Below are 24962 nucleotides of genomic sequence, written 5' to 3'. Positions count from 1 at the left end.
CTGTGTGAAGAAGAACTTCCTTTTATTTGTTTTAAACCTGCTGCCCATTAGTTTCATTAGGTGGCCCCTAGTTCTTATATTATGGGAACAAGTAAATAACTTTTCCTTATTCACTTTCTCCACACCACTCATGATTTTATAGACCTCGATCATATCCCCCCTTAGTCTCCTCTTTTCCAAGCTGAAAAGTCCCAGTCTCTTTAATCTCGCCTCATACGGGACCCATTCCGAACCCTTAATCATTTTAGTTGCCCTTCCCTTAGCACAAGGGTGAATTTTACTCTTTGAGATCTTGAATGGCTTTACAAGCAGGCACTCTTATAACCTAGCAGAAGATAAGTGCTAAGGGTAACTGGTTGGAAATGTAGTTCCCTTGGCCTGTATTTTATTCATTCGGGGCTTAACTATTGTGTGCCTAAGCAGCAACCTTCCCTTCCCCTGCCTTGCTCCCAAGGGCTGTAAACATGCCCATACCAGCAAATTGTTATCCCCACCTCTCACCTCCAGCAGAAATGCAGGAAGGCTGCACAGGAGTGAGTGTCTGGGAATGGGTGGGCGGGGGATTCTTCCTCCTATTGTTTCTGTGCAGGCCTGGCCACTCTCTGGCCCTTAAGGGTATCGGGAGCAAGCGTCCGTGTCCGTGTAGACACATTCACACTAGTTCTGTGGGAGCTGCTGTGCTAAAAAGAGAAGTGTGGGCATTGCTACCTGGGCAATGGTTCTGGCCAGCCACCCAAGCCAACCCCCTGGGAACTAGCCTAAGCTACCAGCCTTACCGTTATTTCTGGCACGCTAGCACGAGCGGCGCTCGCACGAGTCTGTCTATCAGGACCAGCAGAAACGCTCTGAGGCGCCGTGTGGACCTACTCTGAGGGTATGTCTACAAGGCAAAGAAAAACTCACGCTGCCCGGGCTGAGCGCCTGAGTCAATGCCTTCGGGCTTGTGGGGCGTGGGCTCTGGGCAGAGGGGCCAACAAACTGGCTGGGGCCTCGAACAAGGTAAGGGAGCTGGCTCTGTACCCCTGGAAGGGGCAAGGTTGGGAGCTACCCTCCCCCCACCAGTCCTTCAGCAAGACTCGGAGCGCGCTGCGTGGGTCTCCAGCGGCGATTTAAAGGGCCAGGGGTTCTGGCTGCCGCAGTAAGAGCGGCCCGGAGCCTGGGCCCTTTTGAATCACCGAGCCCCAAGAGAGTTGCCTCCTTTGCTCCCCCTCCTGTTGGCAGGCCTGGCGATGGGACTGAAAACAGCAGTGCAGACGTTCTCCCTGGGGCTGGACCTGGTGCTCCGTAACCTGGCAAGGGAGGAGAGTTTCTGAGTCTGGGCACCAGCCTGAGCAGGAATGTCGGCACCGCTAGTTAGGGCCTTCCCGCCTGAGCCTCACGAGCCCACGTCCATTGATCCAGGCTCTGAGACTCGGGGCTGTGGGATTTCCTGCACAATGTAGCTGCGGCCTTACCGGCTTGGTGCCCAGTCTCCCAATGGCAGAGAGACGGGGCTTGTCTTCCCGGACTGCACAACAGCTGCATCGCCGTGGTGCTTGGGTGAAGCTGCTACTCGGAGGGGAGAGCTTCTGACCTCGGCGTGGTTAATCCACCTCCACGAGAGGCAGTGGCTAGAGCAGCAGGAGAATCCCTCCTGTCGACAAAACGCCGACTCCACCAGGGGCGAGGAGGATTTTTCACACGCCTGAGCAAAGTCGTTACACTGATACAAGTCTGTAGCGTACCCCTACCCCCACCTCCGCTTACGATACCATCTTGACCTTTGAACATTTGCATTCTAGGAATCCGATCAGGAGGAAAAGAAGTTTGGTTCAAACCAAGCTCTAGCCCTTAAAGACAATGAGGACATTAATACCCATGACAGTGAGTTTACGACGAAAGCTTTGGGGATACTTTCCTCTTGGTGTAGCTTGAGCCTTGCTCGACTAGAAAATATTCTTCAAGGAACCGGTAAATCATATTTAATGCTATTACGTCCAATCTGTTTCAGGCACTTCAATCAAACTTTAATATAGACAGAAAGAGAGACAGTCTTCTCATTTATTACCTAAGTGTCTTGCTCACTCTACCAAATGTATAAATCAGCTTTCGGCAAGATGTTGGAGAGCTGTCTAATGGTTATTATGAGAGATGATTATGCTGCTTTCTCAGAATAAAAGCATAACTTATTCTGATTGTGTCATTAACAATTTACTTTCTTTTGAGATATTTTCAACGTAATTTAAGGGTCTGCATCTTAAAAGAATATAGATCAGCTGAAGATAGACTTTGACAGGACATACTGGAGTTATTTTTGTTTCCAGGTTTTATCTTCAGTTCATATTTCTTGCTCCCAGTTGAACTTTTAACAAATAAAACTGGCTTTTTATATATGAGACAGTTATATCATTTATATAGTTCTGAGTATGCAGAATCTCTGTATTGTAACTATTTATATGGGCACATCCGTTCTCATTTCTATCATTGTTACTAATAGAGAATCTTTACTGCCTCAAATCAGGGCTGCCGATGAAGAAGGAGCAGAAAGGGCAGTGACCTTAGGGCCCGGCAATAAAATCAGGTCCCACAGCTCCAGGATGCCACTGCTGCTACCACGGCAGCAGCAGCCAGAGCCACATGTGTCACGGTCCAGGAGGTGCTGAGGGCTGGCTGCCTCAACCCCGCCTCCTTCCTCGAGGCCCCACCCCTTCCAGGGGACGCCAAGCCAAGCCCATCCCACATTGTGAAGTCTGTCGCCAGCCCTGCATCAAATTCACCCAAATCCCATAATGGGGGACGTTGAGTTCATTTGTGTCATTGTTTTTTATAGCAATGATCCCGATTACATAGGCCTAATATAAGCTTCATTTCAACAAGGGACTTAAGTACACGCCTAACTCTGAGCATGTGGGTAGTCACATTTTAAGTAAGTTCCGTTAACGGGAGTTTTTCCATTGATTTTGATGGGGCCAGGATTTCACATTTAGGCTATGTCTACACTGCCCTCTCTTGCGCAAGACAATATGCAAATGAGGAAAAACCGTGAATATCACTGCTCCTTATTTGCATACTTCATGAGCCGCCATTTTGCGCAAGGGACTTTTGCGCAAAAAGGAGCCGTTCTGCCCTTTTTTTCCAGGAAGAACGGCTCTTGAACAAGAGGGGTTTTCTGTGAAAAAAGGAGCCATCATAGGTCCTTTTTGCACAAAAGCCCCTTGCACAAAAATGATGACTCATTAAGTATGCAAATGAGGCACTGCAATATTCACTGCTTCGCCTCATTTGCATTTTTTCTTATGCAAGAGAGGGCAGTGTAGACGTAGCATTGGTGTTTTGTCCTCTTTGGTGTTCCTAGTCAGCAACTCAGCTCTGCTTCATAACCTAGGAGGTCAATGCATATGGTTTGCCATTGGTTAACTGTTATAAATTCTGGGTCTCTGTTATTCCTCTCCAGCTCATCTGAGGAAGTGGGTTTTGCCCACGAAGGCTCTTGATCCTATATACATGTTTGTTATTCTCTAAGGCTATGTCTAGACTGCAAGCCTCTTTCGAAAGAGAGCGTCTAGACTGCACGCAGAACTTTCGAAAGAGCAAGCCGCTTTTTCGAAAGAAAGCACCCAGTGAGTCTGGATGCTCTCTTTCGAAGAAGCCCTATTTACATTCAAGAACGCCTTCTTTCGAAAGAAGCATTTTCGAAAGAAGGCGTTCTTCCTCGTGAAATGAGGTTTACCGCCGTCAAAAGAAAAGCCGCGTTCTTTCGATTTAATTTCGAAAACGCAGCTGCAGTCTAGACGCAGGTGAAGTTTTTTCGGAAAAAGGCTACTTTTCCCGAAAAAACCCCTAAGTCTGGACACAGCCTTAGGTGCCAAAGAGTCACTCGTCGTTTTTAACTTTAAAAACAACGAGGAGTCCTGTGGCACCTTAGAGACAAACGAAAAATATAGAGAGAATTATGAGCTTTCATGGGTAAAACCATGTCACCAGATGAGTGAATAGAAGACACAGTTTGGCTGGCACAGTTCTTGGGGCAGTCAAATATCCTTGCTTGCAATGGACAAAAAAGCAGAACTAAACATCTGGCATTTTATATTCCCCTGGGTAGAGCTAGCATGGTGCCGCTGCGATAGAACACAGGGCCTTTTATTCTTCCTTCGGAGTCCCATTATCTGTGCATTGCAGGTCATGCTACCTCAGCCTCAGTGGAAGCATTAGACAGTGATTCTCTGACAATGGAAAAGGTGCATGAGGAGCAAGGAGGAAGTCAGGAGACTGCGGGGGAAGAGGAAGGCTGGTGCAGGCCATATGAGGTGTGTGGGCTAGGCTGGTATTTATGTTTTGAAAATGGCTTTTCCACCGATAAACATGCAACCAAATAAATCCTCCCAATCGGCCAGCATGACAGCATGGACTCGAGGTTGGCATAAAAGCCAACTCTTTGTGCTGGTCCTTTGTTGCAGTATGTTAACGCATGGCTCTTAAATGTGGGTGGCAGGTAATGCAGACGAGGGAAGGCATTGCCTTCCCAAAACTATTTACACTCTCCAGTCGCCGGGGAAGGCTGGGACCATGGCACGGAAGCCCAGTTCCCCAGGGGCCTGGAAAGACTGGGAGTCGCAGCTCAGCAGCCCGGCTCCCTGGCTGCCCGGAAAAGCTGAGGCTGGGGTCACGGTATGGCAGCCCCATGCCTCCAAGTGGCCAGGAAGGATTGGGCTGGGATTGGGTGGGTTTAGCTCCACAGAGGGAAGGTTGCTAAAGGGGCGGGGCCGCGAGAGGAAGGGGCGGGGCCGCGAGAGGAAGGGGCGGGGCCACGAGAGGAAGGGGCGGTGCTGGGCTTGCCTTCCCCAGCTGGGCCTTCACCCACCGCCCACACCCTTAAATCGGATAGGTTGGCTTACTGTGGCAGCTCTCCATATCTATTCTCTATTTCTCCGACATACTCAATGTGACTCCTACTTCCTTTGTCTCTGACCTGGGGCCCTTGCAGGCTAACGATGGCGACAGAGGATTAAGGTCGATTTCTGATGGAACCTCAGCAGTGGAAGCACAGACAGGAAAAGGAAGGCGGTCGGAGGAGCAGAGGTACCTTAACCCCTGAGAGCACGGACTTCTGCTGCGTATTCCGTGTCACTCCCAAAGGATCGACCCCTGCCCCAACTTGGGAGGGCCTCAGAGAGCCCTGATGCAATGCCAGTGGCTGGTTTTACTGCAGAAAGGGGGAAACAGAATATGGGGACCCTGCACAGGGGTCTGCTCACCTTGTGTGTCATGGAGCTCTGCAGGGATCCACCAGCCTTTTCCCCTCACCCCAAGGGAAAAGCACAGAACAGCTCCAGTGCCGTTCTTTGGGCTGGGGGGGGGAGGGGTGCAGTCCGGGTTGGCCCTACCATGAGGCGAACTGAGGCGGCCGCCCCAGGTGCCAAACTGTGGAAGGGAGCCACTACAACCCAGAGTATAGAAAATTGTGTCTGCTGCTGGTGCATGTGTAGGTAGCAGAGCAGTGCCATGCGAGGAGTAGAACAGGAAGGAGGCAGAATTGAGACCTTTCAAAGTTTTGGCCCAAGCGAGGGGGAGTCAGTTGAGCTCCCCGCCTCAGGTGCCAAAATGTTCTGGGCCGGCCGTGGGTGCAGCCATCTATTGTGTAGCTCCAGGGGGGACCCCTTGGTCACTGAGGCTACGTCCACACTGCAGCGCTATCTTGGGATATCCCGACATAGCTATTCCGAGTCTTTTAAACACGCCTGTTATTTCAAAATATAATGAGCTCGCTGTTCCGACGTCCCTGCAAACCTCATTCCACTGGGAGTAAGAGATGTTTCGGAATAGCGGGTTGTTTCGAAATAAGTGCTGTGTAGTCAGCGCCAAATTTCAAAATAAGCTATTTTGAAATTGACTTGAAATAAGCTATGCAATTTGCATAGCTCAAATTGCGTCGCTTATTTCACTCTGCAGGTGCAGTGTAGACGCATCCTGAGTGACTGCTCAGGTCAACCTTGATTTCCAGAGCAGTTGAATCACAGTAAACTCAAAGCAACAGACTGGAATAGGATATGAAATTACAGCTGAGCAACCAGAGTGAATTGTTCTTCCAGGTTAACAAACTTGGATGTAAGGGCCAAGTCCTGCACTTGGATGCCAGTATGGAAATCCCAGTGAAGCTGTTAGGAGCCATAGAGCCATGCAACCAAGGGAGCATTTGGCCCTAATTTATGCTTATAGCACACGTGTCTGAAGATCATATATAATGCACCATAATGGGTCGGGATACTGAAAGCATTAACTCTTCCCATCGAAACTGACAGTTTGTTTATGCAGAATAATTTTATGGGTCTGATAAAGTAACCTTCATAGAAGCAAAAATGTGCATTGACTTCCAGTTAATTAGTGTAAGACATTACTGCTAAGAGCTGATCCAAAACCCTCTCAAGTCAGTAGAAAGATTCCCATTGACTTGCAAAGACTTTGAATCAGTGTCCGAGAACACAGTTAAAGAATAAGAAATACCATTTTGTCTTTAACAGAGCATTTATTTATTGTGCATAGACAATGACTGGGATATTTAATATTACACCAGCATTCATTAACATCACCTGAAAACAAGATTTAAATGCTAATGGATACCAAATTCTTCCTAAACTCAGTGGAAGGATGCTTTAAATCCAGTGAGCATGTGACTGTATTTTCAGGACAAATGTGGACTCCAGACAAGAATCAGACATCACTTACATGGGTGTAAAACACCTCCGGATGTCTAAAATCCTTCCACTGCACGGTAAGAAACAAACGATTTTTTGCCATAAAGTCTGTGGGTTAGTGTACTATGGTAGGAGAGTTGGCTCAGGGCTGGTGCGCCCCCTTATGGCTGGATGTGGGGATACCAGACTCTCCTCCCTCTCAACAGTGGCTCCAGATCTTGCATGACCAGGCTCATCCTTCCAGTCAAGTCATCTTCGGCCTCGGCCCTTCCAGACTCAGATAAACAGAACTCTTTGCTGCTAACCAGGTTCACTCATTTGTGAACTCTTCACCCCTTCCCAGGCTCTGCAGGGATGTCCTTCTATTCTTCTGCAGGGGTGCCTCCCTGGGCTTTCCCCCTGGAGGTCTAGCTCTAAACGCAATGGTTCTTCTTCCCCTTGTGTCAGGGAGTTTCCACACCAGCTGATCAAATGGACCAGAAGAGACCCTAGATCCTTCCTCTCCTTTGGGTTTCAGTCTAGGCAGGGACTTTGCGGTGAGCAGCTAAGTTTTGCTGTCTCCATGAATTTCATCCTACCTTGGTCTTTTTTCAGGCCCTTCCAAGCTTGCTGTGCCTCTGTCTCTCTGGGTGCGTCTGCACAGCAGCGTTATTTCGGAATAGCAGCCGTTACTCCCAAATAACAATGCAAGCGTCCACACAGCAATCCAGCACTCCGGTCAGTGTAGACAGCTCACAGCTTATTCCGGAAAAGCGGCTGATTTTCCGGATTAAGTGGCCCAGTGTAGACACAGCCTAGGAGTCAGTGATTTGGTGGTGAATGTCGTGGATTTAAATCCTTCAGATTCATCATGCTGGAGGTTATTGTATTTGCTCACTCGTTATATTATTTCGCTCTTCAGTGTTATCTGGCCTATGTTAAATTTATGTACAATGTGATATTCAAAATAGTGCATACCTTGACTGCACAGTGAGTGTTATTGACTTGGAAATGAAAAATACAACTGTGACTAGTAGGTGTAGCTTGAACAGGAAATTACAACATATACATTACACACAAAAAATTGTATTTGCCAGATGGAAAAAGTCAATAGTGGGGGGTGAGAAATATTGTTTGTGAGTTTTAAAAGATACTTGCAAACAACAGAATAAAATTCAAAAAAAGAACAGGTCCCCAGTCCTGCAGCTGGCTCCCCACAGACACTCCCAGGCTGAGAGCGTTTGAAGTCAGGGAACAAAGGTCCGAGCAGTAAAGGATCGCAAGATTTGAAGGCCCAATTACTCGACAGTAATCATTTAAAATAAAATGACATGATGGTAATGATGGCTGATTTTGGCAGATGTTCCAGTCACTGAAGAAGAAGAAGAAGTAGAAGTGATAGTATTTGCCCCATGTGACAAAAATCCTGCTGAGGACAATCAGTTGATTAAATTCGAGAGCAATCAGCTGGAGGATCTCCCTGATGACGAGCCTGCTTTGGAAGCATGTTCAGAGGGACCAGCATCCCCTGAATCACATGACTCATCTCCGCGATGTGAGAGCGTAAACTCCTACCATTCCCTCCCTGAATTTCACAGAGTGTCTGCGGTTCGGATCAGTCTCTCAGAAAGCTCCGTTTCAGCCTCTGAATTAGAAGCGGAGGCCATCGATAACAGCATCCCTGAGGAGTTTACCATCCAGCAAGAACTGTCTGGTGGTGGTGATGATGATGATGTGTTTCCTAACCCTTTGACAAAGGCACAGAGAGCAGTAAGTGATGGAAATGAGTTATTATCCAGTGATGTATGTGATGAACAAGTGCCCCGTGATGATTGCAATCGTGAGGCCTCATCGCTCTGTCATGGCTCTGAAAAACGCCTTGGAGATGTTTCAGAATATGAGCGTGCTTATGAATCACATTCTGTCACTGCCTCAAACAGCCAAAAGCCAACACTAATCGCCTTAGGGAGAGAAGAACCATTTTCCTTACGGTTTGATAGCCCTGCCGATGGAAGACGTAAGTCATACGTGGAAGCTTCAGCATTACCGCCTTGCTCAGAAAACTGCAGCGTAAACAAGATCCCCTCTCCGGGAAAATCTGAGCAGGATGCAGATTCATCAACTAGCTCCTTATCGTATCATTATGACTTTTGTACCGAGGAGCCCTTTGGACAACAAAATTCTGTTTCTGAAACTAGCCAAGCGGAAGAGGAGGGTGAAAGTTTCAAAGTATCCGTTGGGCCGCATAAAGTAGCGTTTATGTGGTTGCCAGCTGAAAGTTCCCTGAAGCATCTAGCTGTTGTTCCTGAGCAGATCAATAACTGTACATTGCTTCCACCTACAACGTCCATGACAAACGATCAAATGCCATTGTTTTCTGTAGACTCTTCGTTGGGCTCCAGAGACGTGTCAGGTTTAGAAGAAGCTAAAACTAATCATGCAGAACCTTTAACTGAAGGACACATATCCAACAAACGAAACGAAATTGCTTCTCCACACTTATCAATGCCCACCAGTTCTGAAGAGGCTCCTACAGAAGCTCAAGCCAGTTCATGTGACAATCGAACCTTGCAAAGGGCAGCTGCCCCAAATCAAAATAACGCGGCAACGGGAGGCCAAACCTCCAAGAAGTCTGAGATGGTGCCACTTAGTTCTATCTCCTCCAAAAAACAGCTGTCACAAGCAAAGTGCTGCCCTGCTGAGAGTGCAGATGATATGATCTTTATCAGTGATGAGGTTCTGCCTCCAATTGATAACGATGCCTTGTCAGAAATACTGACTCCTGTTGATGATGTGCTGTCCTACGGAAGTGCCGACTTGCCATGGTCTAATAAAAATGATTTCTCATTGTCCAGCGAGGACCTTCCCACCTCCCCCGAAGAGGGATGGGGGGTAAAAAGTGGTGACACTAGCTTCGGCACGGAAGACTTCCCTTCTCCACCAGAACAAATGACATTCTCAGAGATGAGCGATTCACACCATTCTCGGAAAGAAGTCGTGTCAGGTCACATGGACGAGACACTCTCAGTATGGCACAGCCCTGTGCCTGAAGAACTGCCCTCGCCGTCTCCAGAGCTGTTGAATGTTTCTTCAGCTCAGGATGGAACTGTCTCTGGATGCTGTTGGGGTGAAGATGTTATTTCAGGCAGAAAGAAGGACTTATCTGAACACGTGACAGCAGGAAATGAGACAACATTACAGCCTCTAGTCTCGCTCGGTGTGTCAATTCCCATTTCTTCAGGTCAAGCCATTACAAAGCTAGGACATGTAAAGGAACGAAGCAAGCCCTTCTTAACTCTATCCAAAGCTTGGGAAGACAATGATGACCCTTTATTAGCATTTGAAGTTGGAGACAGAGTATTAGTGAAGCACATCCAGCCAGGTACCCTGCTGTTCAAGGGATGTACCCATTTTGATGAAGGTTATTGGGCTGGCGTGGCACTTGACAAACCGGAAGGCGATCATGATGGAACTTATGGAGGAGTAAAATACTTTGAGTGCACTAAATATTGTGGCATCTTTGTCAAACCGGATCAAATTTCACATCTTTTGGAGGGTAATGACAAAAGTTCTGGTTACACTGGGGATGAAGATTCATTTTCTGATGATGGAGCATCCAGAGGGGACTACAAATGTACAGATGATAACCAGCAGGGACCAGAATATAGAGAGCAGAGATCCAAAGATACAGACAGCATAAGAGGTTCAGCAATGGAAGAAAGCAAGTTTAGATCACACATGCCCATGCCACCAGAAGATCAGTATATGTCCAATGAATTCCCTTGTGAAGTTCACTTAGTACATCTAGAACCAGATAAAGAAACAAGAGGGTGGACCCTTGTAAAGCAAAAGTCAATTGTAGATGTGCTTCCAATGAGAAATGAGGACAGTAACACAGAAGAAGTAAACAAGAGCAAATATATTAGCTGCTTGTTGAAAGATCAAGAAAGAGGTAAACGAGCTGATGGTATCTCAAGCAAACTCACCAAAAACCTCCAGTGTGGCACTTTAACTGCATTTTCTGACACGACTGAACATAAATATAAGCGTGCCTTTGAAAGAGAGCTGCAAAATCACGTCAAAAGCCTCAAAAAAAGAGGCACTAACCTCAGCACTAACTTATCAGCGCAATCTGCTGCAGTTTTTGATGTCTTACTGTGTGACCTGGACACACTTGGCATTCCTGGACCCCACGCAGCACAAACCGTAGCAGAAAACATTGTTTCTAAAGTTGTAGATGATTCAGTTAAAGAATATAAAAAAATTAAAAGGAAACAAGGAGCTAAAGCAGATGCGATGGTTCGAGAATCTTCTGAGTTGCCTCAAGGCACCTTGTCAGTAAGTAGAAATTCAGGAGGGTTTTTTTTAGATGTATCTATTTAGGCCTTGCTCTTGCAGTTGGGTAACTGGACAGGGCTTTTGCTTGTCCCGTTGTTTTTTGCCATCAGTAAGTTACATAATGTCAAGAGTCCAATAGTTAGGGCCAAATTCTTTGTGCAAGGGAATCCGGAGTCTGCTCCCTTTCAGCCTCTAGGCAGTGTTCTGGAGGGGAGGGGCATTCCAGAGAGGCAATTAAAGATCAGCGGACAATCTCACTGTGATTCTTGCATAGGCCATGCTCATCCTGACCCATCGTAGAGTAACTCCATCACGTGCAAAGTACTCCTGCGGCCAGCACGTGTGTGGGTGTTAGGTTGTGCATGGAGTCAGACAGTTACAGTTAAAACTTTTGTGCAGCATTAATGTACATTTGCTTCAGAGTCAGTAATACTGGAATCTGGTTCTTAGCTTTTATGTAGAAATGTAAATGTCTCTTTCTTTTCTTTTCTTTTCTTTTCAGCTCCTTGATGCTGGTGTTTTTGGAAGCTCTGAAGATTCTGATCCGCTAAATTCCATCCGGCATGCCAAAGAGATGAAAACTCAAAGGCAAATTCAATACAGATCAGATCACTGGCATTCAGCTCCTTGGAAGAAAACAATGGAAGTTCCTTTGGTGGTACCACCTAATAGTTCACATGTTAAGATACTGTCTGCCTATGCAGTAGATAAACTATGGACTCCTCAAACTATTTGTTCACATTCTAGCAGGATCCATGTGCCAAAAGATTTTGAATGCAATGACATCTCAGATGACGATCTGGAAGGAGAAAGCAAGAGGATTTACAGCCAGGTACTTTTAAAGCATTAACTGCAGTTTACTTTTCCCAGATTATTTTAAAATGAAAATTTCATTTCAAGGAGTGCCTAATTTCAATCTAAGTGTACCTGCTCTCATCATCAGAGAACGAGTCTTCATCCCCAGTGTAATCAGAACTCTTTTTATTACCCTCCAAGAGATGTGGAATTTTGATCAGGTTTAACAAAGATGCCACAATATTTAGTGCACACAAAGGGTATGTCTAAGCTGCCGGCTAAAATCGAGTTAAGATACGCAACTTCAGATACGTTAATTGCATAGTTGAAGTTGAAGTAGCTTAATTCGACTTCCTGCTGTGGAGACAGTGCCAAAAGTCGAAGGAAGAACACTCTTCCTTTGACTTCCCTTACTCCTTGTGAAATGAGGATTATAGAAGTCGGAATAAGAAGCCCGTTATTTCAAAATTGTTTTGAAATAGGCTTGCTGTGTAGATGCGCACTCTGCTATTTTGAAATAAGCGTTCAGTGTAGACATAGCCAAAGAGAGATCAAAATAGGTACAGAAAAATGAAGAGTTAAAACATTATTTCTATTAAGATATTGTGAAATAAAATAGAGATTACACTAATCTGAGACAATTATTTTGTTTGTCTGTTGGGATGTATACAAAATCAACCTGTTTTTCCGATCCTTTCTGTTCACTATTACATACAAAAGAGCAACAATAACTAAACCATTCATCGAAACCTTTTGGTAACTGGGTTTTGGTTCTTAAAAGGATTTGAAACTACAGACAGAGGAATACTTCTTGTTAGGATCAAACAAAGATTTTTATTTTTCTATTTACTTTATAATTAATTTTCCATTTAAATCAATTCATTATCTTTGATTCTTTTAAAACAGTGTAATATACAAATAAAAAGTAGAAAAACAGTAGAGTTAAAAAACAAGAAATAATATCTCCTCCTACAGATATATCCTCCAGATTTACCTTTAAACAATTTGTGGAGTTATCAAATATATAATACTTACATTAAGAAAGATAGAAGCATTGTTTAAATTCAGGAGATATTCTTTTCTTTATGTGTCTCCTTTTTTGGATTTTTATTGCAACTTATGACCGGTGTTGTTCCCCTTTCGGAGATTATGTGCGGCAGTGAGATTCAGCGCCGGGGAGGGAGCCCTGGTTGATCAGACCTAGCTTTTTGGATTCGCAACCCGTCCGTTCTTGGTCTGTTCCATCCAATCTTATATACCCTGTTTCGGTATTTTAGTATTCCTCCACTCACCTGACAATTGCTGACGTTAGATTTTTGTTGTCTCGTTCTGCCCTTTCAAAACTTTTGTTTGCTCCATTTGGGGTAATTAGCACTTTGTTGCATATTGCTGTTTGTGTTACTTACTTCCCTAAAAGTGGGGTTACTGTTGTTCATCCAATCAAATTTCGTCTTTTTATCGTACATCTCCTGTATCTCACAATGCTGCCTTTCCTTTCCACTTACAATTAAACTGGTGCTCATTTGACATATTCTGGGTAGGTCTCAACACCTTCCTTTCACCAAACCAAACTAAACCAAGCATAAGTAGGTGCTCAGATAGTGCTGGGCTGCTAGAGATTAGTATTAGGGTTCATTTATTCTATAGATTATTGGCCACCAGAGGGTGGCATAACCATACCCACTTTAGAGATGTCAGAAATCCAGACTGGGTGTGGCAATCTTTCATTGAGTCTGGAGACTCCAAGGCTGTCAGTCTGGCCCTCTTTCCCAGCCCTAAATTAACTTTTGGAAAACTAGCAGGGGCAGATTCAGTTTATTTTGCTGTTATGTTTCTTCTTTGCTCCAGGTTATATTTGATTTAACTCGCGAGCTGCTACACGCAGAATGTCAGGGCACAGCAAATCCAAATCCTCTTCCATGGCTCCAAGAAAACGTGGGTCCTCGCTGTTCCAGACACATCCGAACAAAAACCGATGTCAGTGAGGTTAAGGTACATCGTGGAACATGCACCATAATGAAACTCTGAGTGTGTGATGAGTGAAGTGGTGAGGGAACGTACGACAGTCAGGCAAGGAAGGTGGTGGCATGACACTTAAAACAAGTGATGATAGGAGGGGGTTGATCTGAAACGTATGCATAAAAATAGAATAAGGTAGGCAGCTAATCCAAAAATTCCCATAGCACATAGACTTCCAAAGCGATTTGATTATTTATATAATTAAGCTGCAGGCACATTTTCTACTGTCTGGAGGAGTTTTTGTGGTAAAGGAAATGGGAATTGGGCCTCTCAATCTCTTAGTTTTGAAAATCTGAGGTGTACCTCTTAAAGCAGCGTTTCCCAAATTGTGGTCCGCAGCCCAGTACGGGTCCTTAGAAAAAAAATACCGGTCCTCAGAAAATTTTTTGTGCATGATACTTGGGAGAGAGCCCACCGTGGCAGCGTCTCTGCCAGGCATACTCCCGGGTGGCGGGGCTATATCCGGCGGGTGCTAGGACCCAGGGAGAAGGCCGGGCGCCATGCACACCGATGCAGAATGCCTGGCGCCAGATGCAGCTGGGGGAGCTGGCGCCAGCCGATAAAGCGACTGGGATTGGGGCCGGGAGGGGAGGGAGGGAGGGAATAACTTGCCAGACAGGTAGGGCCAGCGACATGCCCCGGGGCAGGATGCGGCCCGCGGTTTCACCCCTGAACGCAGGCGCGACTGGGGGAGAGGACACAGGACTACTCACCCCACCTCCAGGGCCCATAGGAGCCGAGTCACCTGGCAGGCCTGAGAGGGACCTCCTAACCTTACCGGTTCCAAACACGGGTGAAGTAGATACCTTGGGGTTGGGGTTGGGAGACCACCCAAGGCAGTCGACCAGGCCCGCTCCTGTTGGCACTGGGGGCTTTGGGAGGACCAGAAACAATTTATTTGCATATTCATCATTTACTTAATGAATATGCAAATATGCAAATACATGTTACCGGTCCTCCAAAAGCTTGTGAATGGGTTTACTGGTCCCCAGTATCAAAAAGATTGGAAACCACTCTTTTTAAGTATTCTCATTTTGAAAGTGTATTTTTCTGTAAGGATGACCTTAAGCCATCCCATATCATATCCACTAACCTGGGGACATTTCCAGATTTTGAATCTGGATTTCATAGATTAAATCCACATCGCTCATTTGCAACTTCCAAATCAGTGTCAAATCTTATATCCACAGCATCACAGGTCAGCTTTATTATTATTATTTTAAAGTCATTTATTCAGGGAGAAATTGTTAAGATAATGAACTTGGAAAAAAACAGCTTGGAGATGAAGAAGAAGCTCTTTAAAATGACTAAGTATGGAAACTGTAAAAGGGACCGAGTAGATCTGATTCTGGTAAGCGTAATGGAGATGGGCTGTATTGTGTATATATTACATTTGCAATCCTTACTGACGCTTTTCTATATTTAGTTACAATAACTTATTGAGTGGTATGACTCTGCTATCTTTATATTTAAAACAATAATCCAGCATTGGCAAAACACTGAGGCTCAGGTGATTGATCTAAGTGCCTGGTCGAGTGGTTGTTTTCAATGGGAATAGCAGTTCTCAAAAATTCCAGGGTTTTGGCCTTGAATTAGCTTTTCATTCAGATGGAAATGAACTCAGTCTGCTCACATGGCTCAGTCCTGCAAGGTGCTGAGCAGCCAGGCCTTGCACCAGCAAAGAATTGAAACAGATGTTTAACTTGAAGCATGTGACACAGAGGAATTGCTAATGACACAGAGAAATGATACCAAGCTGGGAGGGGTTGCGACTAATCTGGAGGATAGGGCCATAATTCAAAATGACCTGAACAAATTGAAGAAATGGTCTGAGGTAAATAGGATGAAGTTTAATAAAGACAAATGCAAAGTGCTCCACTTAGGAAGGAACAATGAGTTTCATACATACAGAATGGGAAGCGACTGTCTGGGAAGGACTACGGCAGAAAGGGATCTAGGGGTTATAGTGGACCACAAGCTGAATATGAGTCAGCAGTGTGATGCTGTTGCAAAGAAAGCAAACATGATTCTGGGCTGCATTAACCTGAGTGTTGTGAGCAAGACACGAGAAGTCATTCTTCCTCTCTACTCTGCGCTGGTTAGGCCTCAGCTGGAGTACTGTGTCCAGTTCTGGGCACCGCATTTCAAGAAAGATGTGGAGAAATTGGAGAGGGTCCAGAGAAGAGCAACGAGAATGATTAAAGGTCTAGAGAACATGACCTATGAGGGAAGGCTGAAGGATTTGGGTTTGTTTAGTTTAGAAAAGATTGAGGCGGGACATGATAGCAGTTTTCAGATATCTAAAAGGGTGTCATAAGGAGGAGGGAGAAAGCTTGTTCATCTTGGCCTCTGAGGACAGAACAAGAAGCAATGGGCTTAAACTGCAGCAAGGGAGGTTTAGGTTGGACATTAGGAAAAAGTTCCTAACTGTCAGGGTAGTCAAACACTGGAATAAATTGCCCAGGGAGGTTGTGGAATCCCCATCTCTGGAGATATTTAAGAGCAGGTTAGGTAAATGTCTATCAGGGATGGTCTAGACAGTACTTGGTCCTGCCACGAGGGCGGGGGACTGGAGTCGATGACTCTCGAGGTCCCTTCCAGTCCTAGTATTCTATGATTCTATGATGTAATTTGTAATCGAATAGTCGATGCAATCGAATAGTCGATGCAATTAGTTGTTAAGGGCACCTCTGCCTTTGAAATGTAGCAAGAACCCTAGCGGCTCTTGCTACACTTCAAAGGTGGAAGCATTGCAGGGAGCACGGGGCCAGCGGTGGACTGCTGCTGGTCCCGTGCTCCCTGCTTTTGAAATGTACAAGACTGCTTGAGATTGCTTGAGTCCCCTGCTGGCCCCGTGCTCCTTGCACACGCTTTGCTTTTGAAATGTACAAGAGTCCCCTCTGGGACGGCTCTTGTACATATAAAAAGCAGGGAGCGCAGGGCCAGAGGGGGACTGCTTGAGTCCCTTGCTTGCCCCCTGCTCCCGTGGCACTTCTACTTTTGAAATGTAGCAGAGCGCTTGCTGCATTTCAAAGGTGGACGCACCCCCAGTTCCCAGCTGCGCTCCTGCTTCCCGCCCCTACAGAGATGGCGCTGGGGGGAACTGACTTTTAAGCTGACCCCCCCCGCACCAGCTCCTGCTCTGCCCCCTTGCTGCCTGTCTCTGAGTATGTCTACACTGCCACTCTAGTTCTAACTAGGGTGGCTAATGTAGGCATTCAAACTTGCAAATGAAGCCCAGGATTTAAATATCCCGGCCTTTATTTGCATGTTCCCGGGTGCCGCCATTTTTAAATGCCCCGTAGTTCGAACTCCCTGCCCGTGGCTACACGCAGCACAGACTAGGTAGCTGGAATTAAAGCTCCTAATTCGAATTACCGTTACTCCTCATTGCAGGAGGAGTTGGAACTAGGGTGGCAGTGTAGACATACCCTGATAGAGGCTGCAAGGTGGCGGAAGTGACTAGTCAAGTCGACTAGTCGCTTACATCCCTAGTGCGAAGGTGCTTTTCTGAATAGGGAACCAACTGTTCAGCACCTTTCAAGATCAAGCCCTGTTTCTTGCTGTAAACGTCATGTCTGTGCTATATTTTTAGATTCAGGAGCTCCATAAGGAAGAAGGCCAGTGGACTGATTATGCTGAGGATGAATTAACTGTCAAGAGGAGAGTCACCGAAGACATTTTTGACAGCTTGGTCCTTGATACAATAGGAGTTCTTAAAAAGATCTCTCTCCAACGAACTTGTGATTAGAGGAAGTTTCCCTTAGAGTCCGTAGCAGTGGAGGTGTTTAGCTCAGCAAGTTTCAAGATAATGGCTCCCTTCCATAAACATATGCTTAAGAATTTTCCTTCTGAACCATGCATCCGAACACCAGCATCTTCTGGCTAAGTTATATGCGTATGTTCACAGTAAAAAGGGTACAAACAGTTGACTTGGAATGAAAAAATAGCCACACCTCCCTTATGCACTGCAGGAGAGGTCTCAGGGCAACCTGTATATATGCTGTTTCAAAAGATCAAGGAAAGGGCCACCTCATCTGTTGCTAGGCAGATCCCATGACTACAAACCTGTACAGAGAGGCATGGAGACTGGAGTAGCAGTAACAGCAGCTACAGATGGGGCTTACCCGCAGCGGTTCACACTGACCCTGGATTGTGGGAGAGGATTTAAATCTCCCTATGCTCCTCCAAGGTCTGCCTCATGACTCATGATTTTCACAGGTGGAACAGATTTCATTCACATTTAGAACCACGGTCCCTGCTCTCTGCACTCGTGTGTCAGCCCTACTGCTCATGTGCCTTAGAACCATGCTGTCCCCTCTGCTGGTTGTGCTAAACCCCCCAATTTCTTGAGGTGTTTAAGATTAAATTGGGGAAAGCAAAATTGCACTGGAGCAAGAACATAGCGCGGTTGGCAAGTGACCAAGCAAGTATATCTGCTTTAGTATCTGTGATCTTATGTAAATAAGACACATACCAATGTCATGTACACTGCGATGCACTTTAAATGAGATGCTTCCTAATGGTATCCCAATTTTAGGAATGATGTATACCTACGAATATAATTAGGTCTTTAGTCTGCATTTAGCATGTGTAAATTTGCTTGAATTATTATAATCCCCCTAAAAAGAAAGTGTGCTGAGCACATACAACTTGCATTTCAATAAACAAAATTGGGAAACTGAAGAAGAAAATGAGGACAATTAGAATGTCTTGATCCAGATAATGTTTCTTTATTTGTCCTGTAATTGTATTTTTTTTTATTTCAGTGAAGACCAATAATTTTGTTACTGTTTTAAGCAAACATTGGCCAGTGGAGAGTAGGGGTCTGATTTGTTTGCAAATGATTTGTTAATTGGTGTTTTATTTAATACCAATATACAGAAACTGTTTATAATGGATGAATTAAATAATTAATCCAGTTGATTTATTCAAATCATATTCAGGGAATCAAGATGATTAATTTAATATAAATTATATACAACTGTTTGTATTTAAGGTATACTATTTAAGATTTGCTATTAATGGACAAGATGTAATGCAAATGTATTTTGGGTTTGTATTTTTAAATATAAATACTTCATATTACAGTTTTCATGCTGATTTGTTAGGCTTCAGAACAACTTAAATAAAACTTTGTCTTTTTTAACTATTTTCATCAAACACTTGAATGGATTGAAGACCACATGTTCATATATTTACAGTATATTATTTTACTAGTTACCCATTTCTATCACAGTAGTGCCCAGGGGCAGCAATAAGAGATGAAAGTCCCATTGTGCTAGGAATTGTACACACCTGAAATGAAAAGAGCTTACACATGTAGGCAGAGATTTGTGCATGTCTAACAGTACAGATTATAGGAAAAACTTTCCTGTTACAGACAACTCAGCTACCCCTCTGAAGCTTTTGTACAGACTATAAGCCTTTTGCCCTCAATGGAACTGGCCCCATTTTATAGTCAAACACGTGTGAAAGTCTTTGCAGATTCTGGCCCTAAGTGAAGCAAATAGTGGCACAGGCAATTCTGACATTCAGCTGCAATATTAAAAGCTATTCAATTATTCAGATAGTTGTAGTGAAATTAGCATGTGGCACAAGTAGAGGCACTACCACAGCCACACACATTTTAGGTCAGATCCTTAGCCAGTGTAAATCAGCAATGTTGCACTGATGTCAGCAGAGATGTCAAATTATACCAGCTAAGTAGCTAGCTGGACTTTCTTGTGCTTAAATTCTCCTTCTGAGGGTACCACCGTTAAAACTGCCCACGCCCAGGTGTTCACCCCACTGTGTGGATTGCACTGACTCCAAACAAGGCTAAGCAACATGCCACTCTTCTCCAATGTAATGCTACGGTAGACAGTACGGGTATGTCTAGACTACATGCCTCTGCCGACAGAGGCATGTAAAATAGGCTACCCGACATAGTCAATGAAGCGGGGATCATCGGCACAGCGCGGCAGTCAAGACGTGGATTGATTGACAGGGAACACCTTTGCCGACTGCTCCTGTAAACCTCATTTCACGAGGCATAAGGGAGCGGATACATTTTGAATCCCATTTTGTACCTCTGGTTGAGGGAAAAGGATCCCTGTCAGACTGAGGCAGCCTAGAAGCGAGGTAATGGCAAAATAAATGTGATGGTAACCCAGACTCCTTTCAGTATGACGCTCTGTTCCTTAGCTAGTGACAGCTGGACCTCGGATAGAAGTGGCAGCGCCTGCTACAGCCTGAAGCTATGTGTAGACTGCAGGCTTCTTTCGGAAGAACCTTTTTTTTTTGGAAGAGATCTTCCCAAAAAACTTCTTCCGAAAGAGAGCGTCCACACACAAAAGCGCATCGAGAAAGCAATCTGCCCACAGCTATCTCACATTTCAGCTGTGATTACTAGGGACGGAGTTGCCACCAGGGCACCTGTGCTTTTTCCTCTTTCCTCTTCTTTCGAAAGAACTCCCTCTTCCCCGTCCACACACGCCTTTTTCTGAAAGAGCTCTTTCGGAAAAAGGCTTCTTCCTCGTTGAAAGAGGATTACCAACCCCATAAAACCCCTGTGTGATTGCAGTGTGGACATAACTAACGTTTTGTGGGAAAAACAGCCGTTTTTCCGACAAAACTCTGTAGGGTGGGTATACCCTTAGCTTTCAGTACTGGATCTTTTAACTGAGATAGGCTCATGCTTTGAATTCCCAGGTTTACTCCCTGAGGCCAGTGACCCACCCAGGGTGCACTGTTACATGCCCTCTAGCTTGTTGGGGAAGTTAACTTTCCTATTTTTATCCTCATGATAATTTAGCTCTTTGTTCCAACACCAAGGTTGGAGCTCCATTCAGCAATTTTATTTACAATGTCACAGAATCATTCTATCCTTCTGCCAGTTAGAGAACTCTCCCTTTGCCCTAGCCAGTGCTCGTTGGCTACTTCCTTCCCTTCCTCCCCAAGCACTTCCTTCCTGTGCTCTTTTTAAACTACTTGCTTATTAATAGGCTAATTCACTCTTTAACTTCCTAACCCCAGTCTAGCCTCATACTCAGGCACATCCCTGACCAGGTAGGCTGTCTCAGGGAGAACCTAATTGGTGCTAATAGTGACCAGAGTGCTAGCTCAAACTCCATCTTTCAGCACTCTGTCCCAGTCAGCTAGATGGGTTATGAACTCAACGTTTGCCCCTGCCTTGGGCTTACAGATGGGTTGTTGGATACAGTAACACATCTGAATGTTGAAGCACCAGAGGTTTCTCAAAGTTTATTTTCTTATTATTTAGTACCAGCATTACCAACAGCATTCTGGTTATGGATGCTAGTAATAAAGAACTCTTTCTGAGTATAATGTATATATTGAATGAGTGCCTCAAGGGTGTGGTTTATTTGAGAGTATTCAGAGTACAGGGCTGTATGTTTCACTTGAGAGAGATGACCATTAAGGCAGCAATCAGGAACCTAAGTGATGCCTGAACCTTTTCAGCATGGCTATATATAGAAGAAGGACAAAGCTATAAAGTAACTGCTGCTTGATGGGAATAAAAAGTTTATACACAGAACATGTCAGACATGTTTAATATCCTTCACCATTATGTGTACAAAGCCTTAGACTTTGGCACCCAGATATATTGACCTGTTCAGGCAGTGGTAAGACTTCAATATCAAGATTACTCTATTTCAAGGTCTAATATTTTGCTTGCCTTGGTTTTGATCAATATTAACCTCCTGGGTCAATAAATCTTGATACTAGCCTCAAGAGAAGTCATTATCTTTCATAGAAAATGATTATTTCTCAGTTAAACCCTACATTTAATTTTCCTGTAATCCATCTCTTTCAGTCTCATGCGTTTAACAATTCTTCTTCTGAACACAATGCACTCTAAAATATCTTGAACATTGCCTAGTTCAAATTCCTCATTAGCAGTAACTATGAGATTTTGAATTCTTTGATTTATTAAGACTCCCCTATTGAAACATTCTCATTTTGTTGCATTGGGTATACAATAAAAATAGAGACATAAAATTTTTGGATCAAATTAAAAGATGACAAAGAATGGCATAAGTTACAATTCTCTGATGAGCAGGTGTAAAAGAATCTAGACTGTTAAGGGGTGGGAAAGAGGTGAGTAACAGGTAAAACAATTAACAGGCGAGTGGAGGATAAATCAAGGGGTGATACCAGCATTTATATTACCCCTGAATTTGGCTGCTGGATATTTATAGTGCAACATCTAAAAATGACTATTATGTAGCAAAAAGGGCTTTACGGAAGTTTGTTGTCAAAATTAGATCTAACAAGTTGCAAAAAAGTATTTGAAATCCCAGAACTTTTAGTCATTTCTGTTCAAGTGATGGTGAAACTTCAGTGTTGAATAATGTTTAACCTCCAATCAGTCCATAATGCCATTCTCCACTGTCCACCTTAATGCTTTCTCCTATGCTGTCCCTCATGCTAGAGAGAAACTCCTTGTAAATATCTGAAAAACTAACTTCCTTTAAATCTTTCCTTACATTCTCCTTTGTAAAAAATCATAAAAAATCAAAAAAATTAAATAAAGCCTAGACAAAAATGGACAAGAGTTAGGCAGCTGGTATACTGAGACTTCTGCCTACTATGCTGATCAATATAGTCTTATTGTTTCCTGTACTCCTCATTGGTCCACCTGTATCCATATGTTGTCTCCTGTTTTATACTTAGATTGTAAGCTCTTTGGAGGAAGGGACTATCTTTATTCTATTTGTACAGCACCTGGTACAATGGGGCCCTGGTCGAGGAGTAGGGCGCTGAGGCATTTAAATAGCAAATAATAATAATCATGTAAAAAACAGTTGCAAATATGCACAAAGAATTTCTTCATATCACAAAGAATTTCTTTTGATCTGAGGAAGTGGGTCTGGCCCACGAAAGCTCATCATCTAATAAACCATCCTGTTAGTCTTTAAAGTGCTACATTGTCCTGCATTTTGCCACAAAGAATTTGTGATTGGACTGAGTCACAAGCCCTGTGTCTACACAAGCTGCCCATTATTTCAAAATATTTTTCAAAATAACAGGTACGCTATTTCATTATTGGACGAGGGATAAGGAATGGCTCGAAATAGTGCATCATTTTGAAAATTTGGCACTGTGTACATGTGCCAAATTTCACAATAAGCTATTTCAAAATAGATTTGAAGTAAGATACGCAATTTGCACTATGCAAATTGCATATCTTATTTTGAGTTTAGGGTGCTGTGTAGACGTAGCCCTAGGCTTGGCTATCCAGGGAAATTGATCAGCTACACCACAGAGGTAAAATTATACCTCTTCAGGTATTGCCCTGCCCCCGTTTGGACACTGTTCTGAAGTAAACATCACTTTATTCTAGAATAGTGTGTCCACATGAGGAGTTACACCATTATAATTATACCACTACAATTCTGCCAGTCAGTTTCCCCGTGTAGACAAGCCCTCAGGCTTCTGGAGCAAGCTGCAGAAAAGATCGTTTTACTGCAGAGTCAGTCCTATCCATCGTTTTCCAGCATCTGCACAACTTGCAGAGACATACATTTTCAGCCACATTATTCCCTCTTCTTTCATCTGGTCCATTTTGCTTCACTTTTTTGCAGCAGTGAAAGTACATTCCCTGACCCAAGTATTCAGTCAACGGGTATCTGTCTGAATGCTTTTGGTTTGGTGAATGCAAACAGACAACCCAACTCTACTAAACATTCATGATTAGTGTAATTGCTACTCAGTATAAATAAAATCAGCAGAATCTGTTCATGTGGTCTCATTCTCAGATCAGCATTATTTGGTTGCGTTGTGTTATGTATTCGTAAGGTTTTAATCCCTGCAATAGACTTTTTGAGAGTGTTTACATCAGTGTAAATGCAGAGTGAATTATCATGGAAGTAGGTACCATCTTCTGAATTTACACTGGTGTAATTGAAATAAGCAACTGGCTGCATATGTTTACCATTTTATCTTGTAGTGTTTATAGGTGAGGCTGTAAAAAGCAAAAGCAAGAATTAATTGTGTTTTGGGTGACTTTATTCTTTATTTGAATCTATGAGAGTTCTTACAGTCTTTTGAACTCTTCCTCTGGGGAACACTCTCTCTTTGGTAATGTAATGAAAATCCTTAATCTTGTCGCTACAAATGAAAGGAGGCTTTGGTATGTTTGTTCCCACTACAGAAGGTGTTAGAAATGCATTACTGGCTCATAATCAATCTGAATTTAAAAGGACGATATTTCAAAGGTCCTCTTTAGAACTTGGGGAGTTCTGTTCAGCCTTTTTATCATGGCCTACGTGTTGACAGAACTTTACAATACCATCGTTCCATTTGTTTCTCTCTCTTGCTGAGTTCTACAGTTTAAAATATGGTTCTTAACAGGATTGATCCCAGATCCTCAACAGCCACAATTTTAAACTGTTCTTTTCCATGAGCCAGGAAAAAAATGTCATGAAGTTAATAAAATTATTTTTATAATAAATGCATATTTTAAAAAATAAACCATAGAAATATTTCTGGTGTTTGTTCATTCTCCTGCACATCCATGACAATATCTCTTGTTACTTACTTATACAGTCAATAATTTTCTTGAAAGACAAAGTTAGGTTTTAAAATGTCCAAAAAAATTTCTTCGTCATCATTACCAATGGATGCACTAGTCCAGCCACTGTGGGGTTCATAACTATGACCCCATTTACACTCCTCTGGTGGTATAAGGTGGGGGGCAGTTTCAAGGGGGGGCAGAACATGCCCTGAAAAATTCTGCTAGTACAGGGGTGGACTGGTGTAGGCAGCCCTAGGACCTTCCCCACTCATACTAAGTCCCCAGGGGAAAGATATGCTGAAAGAGTAAAAGAATATGTGATGGGAGAATATCAGAGAAGGGAAAGTGTCTGGAATGCTTATTGTCAAGCTTTTCCGGGCCACTGAATAGCTCAGAGTCAATCGTGGGGAGCCACCATAAATTACATCACAGGGCAGATCCTATTTGGAAATGGGGAATTCTGCCCCATTTTAACATATGTGTTTGGAGGAATTTTTTCAGTCACAGAAGTATAAGAAGATTGATTTCGAGATATTTTTAAAGCAGCACCTGTTTTACAATGCAAGTTTTGGCTGTGTGTGTGTTTCCATGCAACATTTTACAGTGCTTCTGAGTCACACGAGTGGAAAGGAGAAACG

The 24962-nt window shown here is 44.0% G+C and overlaps 1 protein-coding gene across 11 annotated transcripts in view; it reads left to right on the top strand.

Annotated features, from left to right (window-relative positions):
- The window catches only part of CCDC187 (coiled-coil domain containing 187), a 90064-nt gene extending 65841 nt beyond the window's left edge, over positions 1 to 24223 (top strand). For 5 of the 11 annotated variants that reach the window (XM_075905558.1, XM_075905567.1, XM_075905559.1 and 2 more), the window contains exons 26-35: positions 797 to 874; positions 1782 to 1950; positions 4159 to 4286; positions 4964 to 5058; positions 6663 to 6748; positions 8011 to 10988; positions 11491 to 11820; positions 13632 to 13775; positions 15028 to 15153; positions 17398 to 24223. In XM_075905558.1, coding sequence (XP_075761673.1) covers positions 797 to 874; positions 1782 to 1950; positions 4159 to 4286; positions 4964 to 5058; positions 6663 to 6748; positions 8011 to 10988; positions 11491 to 11820; positions 13632 to 13775; positions 15028 to 15153; positions 17398 to 17553 — 4290 coding nt within the window. In that variant the 3' untranslated portion in view covers positions 17554 to 24223. The remainder of the gene's footprint in view (positions 1 to 796; positions 875 to 1781; positions 1951 to 4158; positions 4287 to 4963; positions 5059 to 6662; positions 6749 to 8010; positions 10989 to 11490; positions 11821 to 13631; positions 13776 to 15027; positions 15154 to 17397) is intronic. The other 6 variants (XM_075905561.1, XM_075905560.1, XM_075905563.1 and 3 more) reach the window with 5 other exon arrangements.
- Positions 24224 to 24962: the final 739 nt, after the last annotated feature.

This window comes from Pelodiscus sinensis, chromosome 22 (genome assembly GCF_049634645.1).
Source record: "Pelodiscus sinensis isolate JC-2024 chromosome 22, ASM4963464v1, whole genome shotgun sequence".
In the NCBI taxonomy this organism is placed as follows: Eukaryota; Metazoa; Chordata; order Testudines; family Trionychidae; genus Pelodiscus; species Pelodiscus sinensis.
The sequence above is the reverse complement of the archived record's forward strand: the minus strand, read 5'-3'. Positions and strand labels throughout refer to the sequence as shown.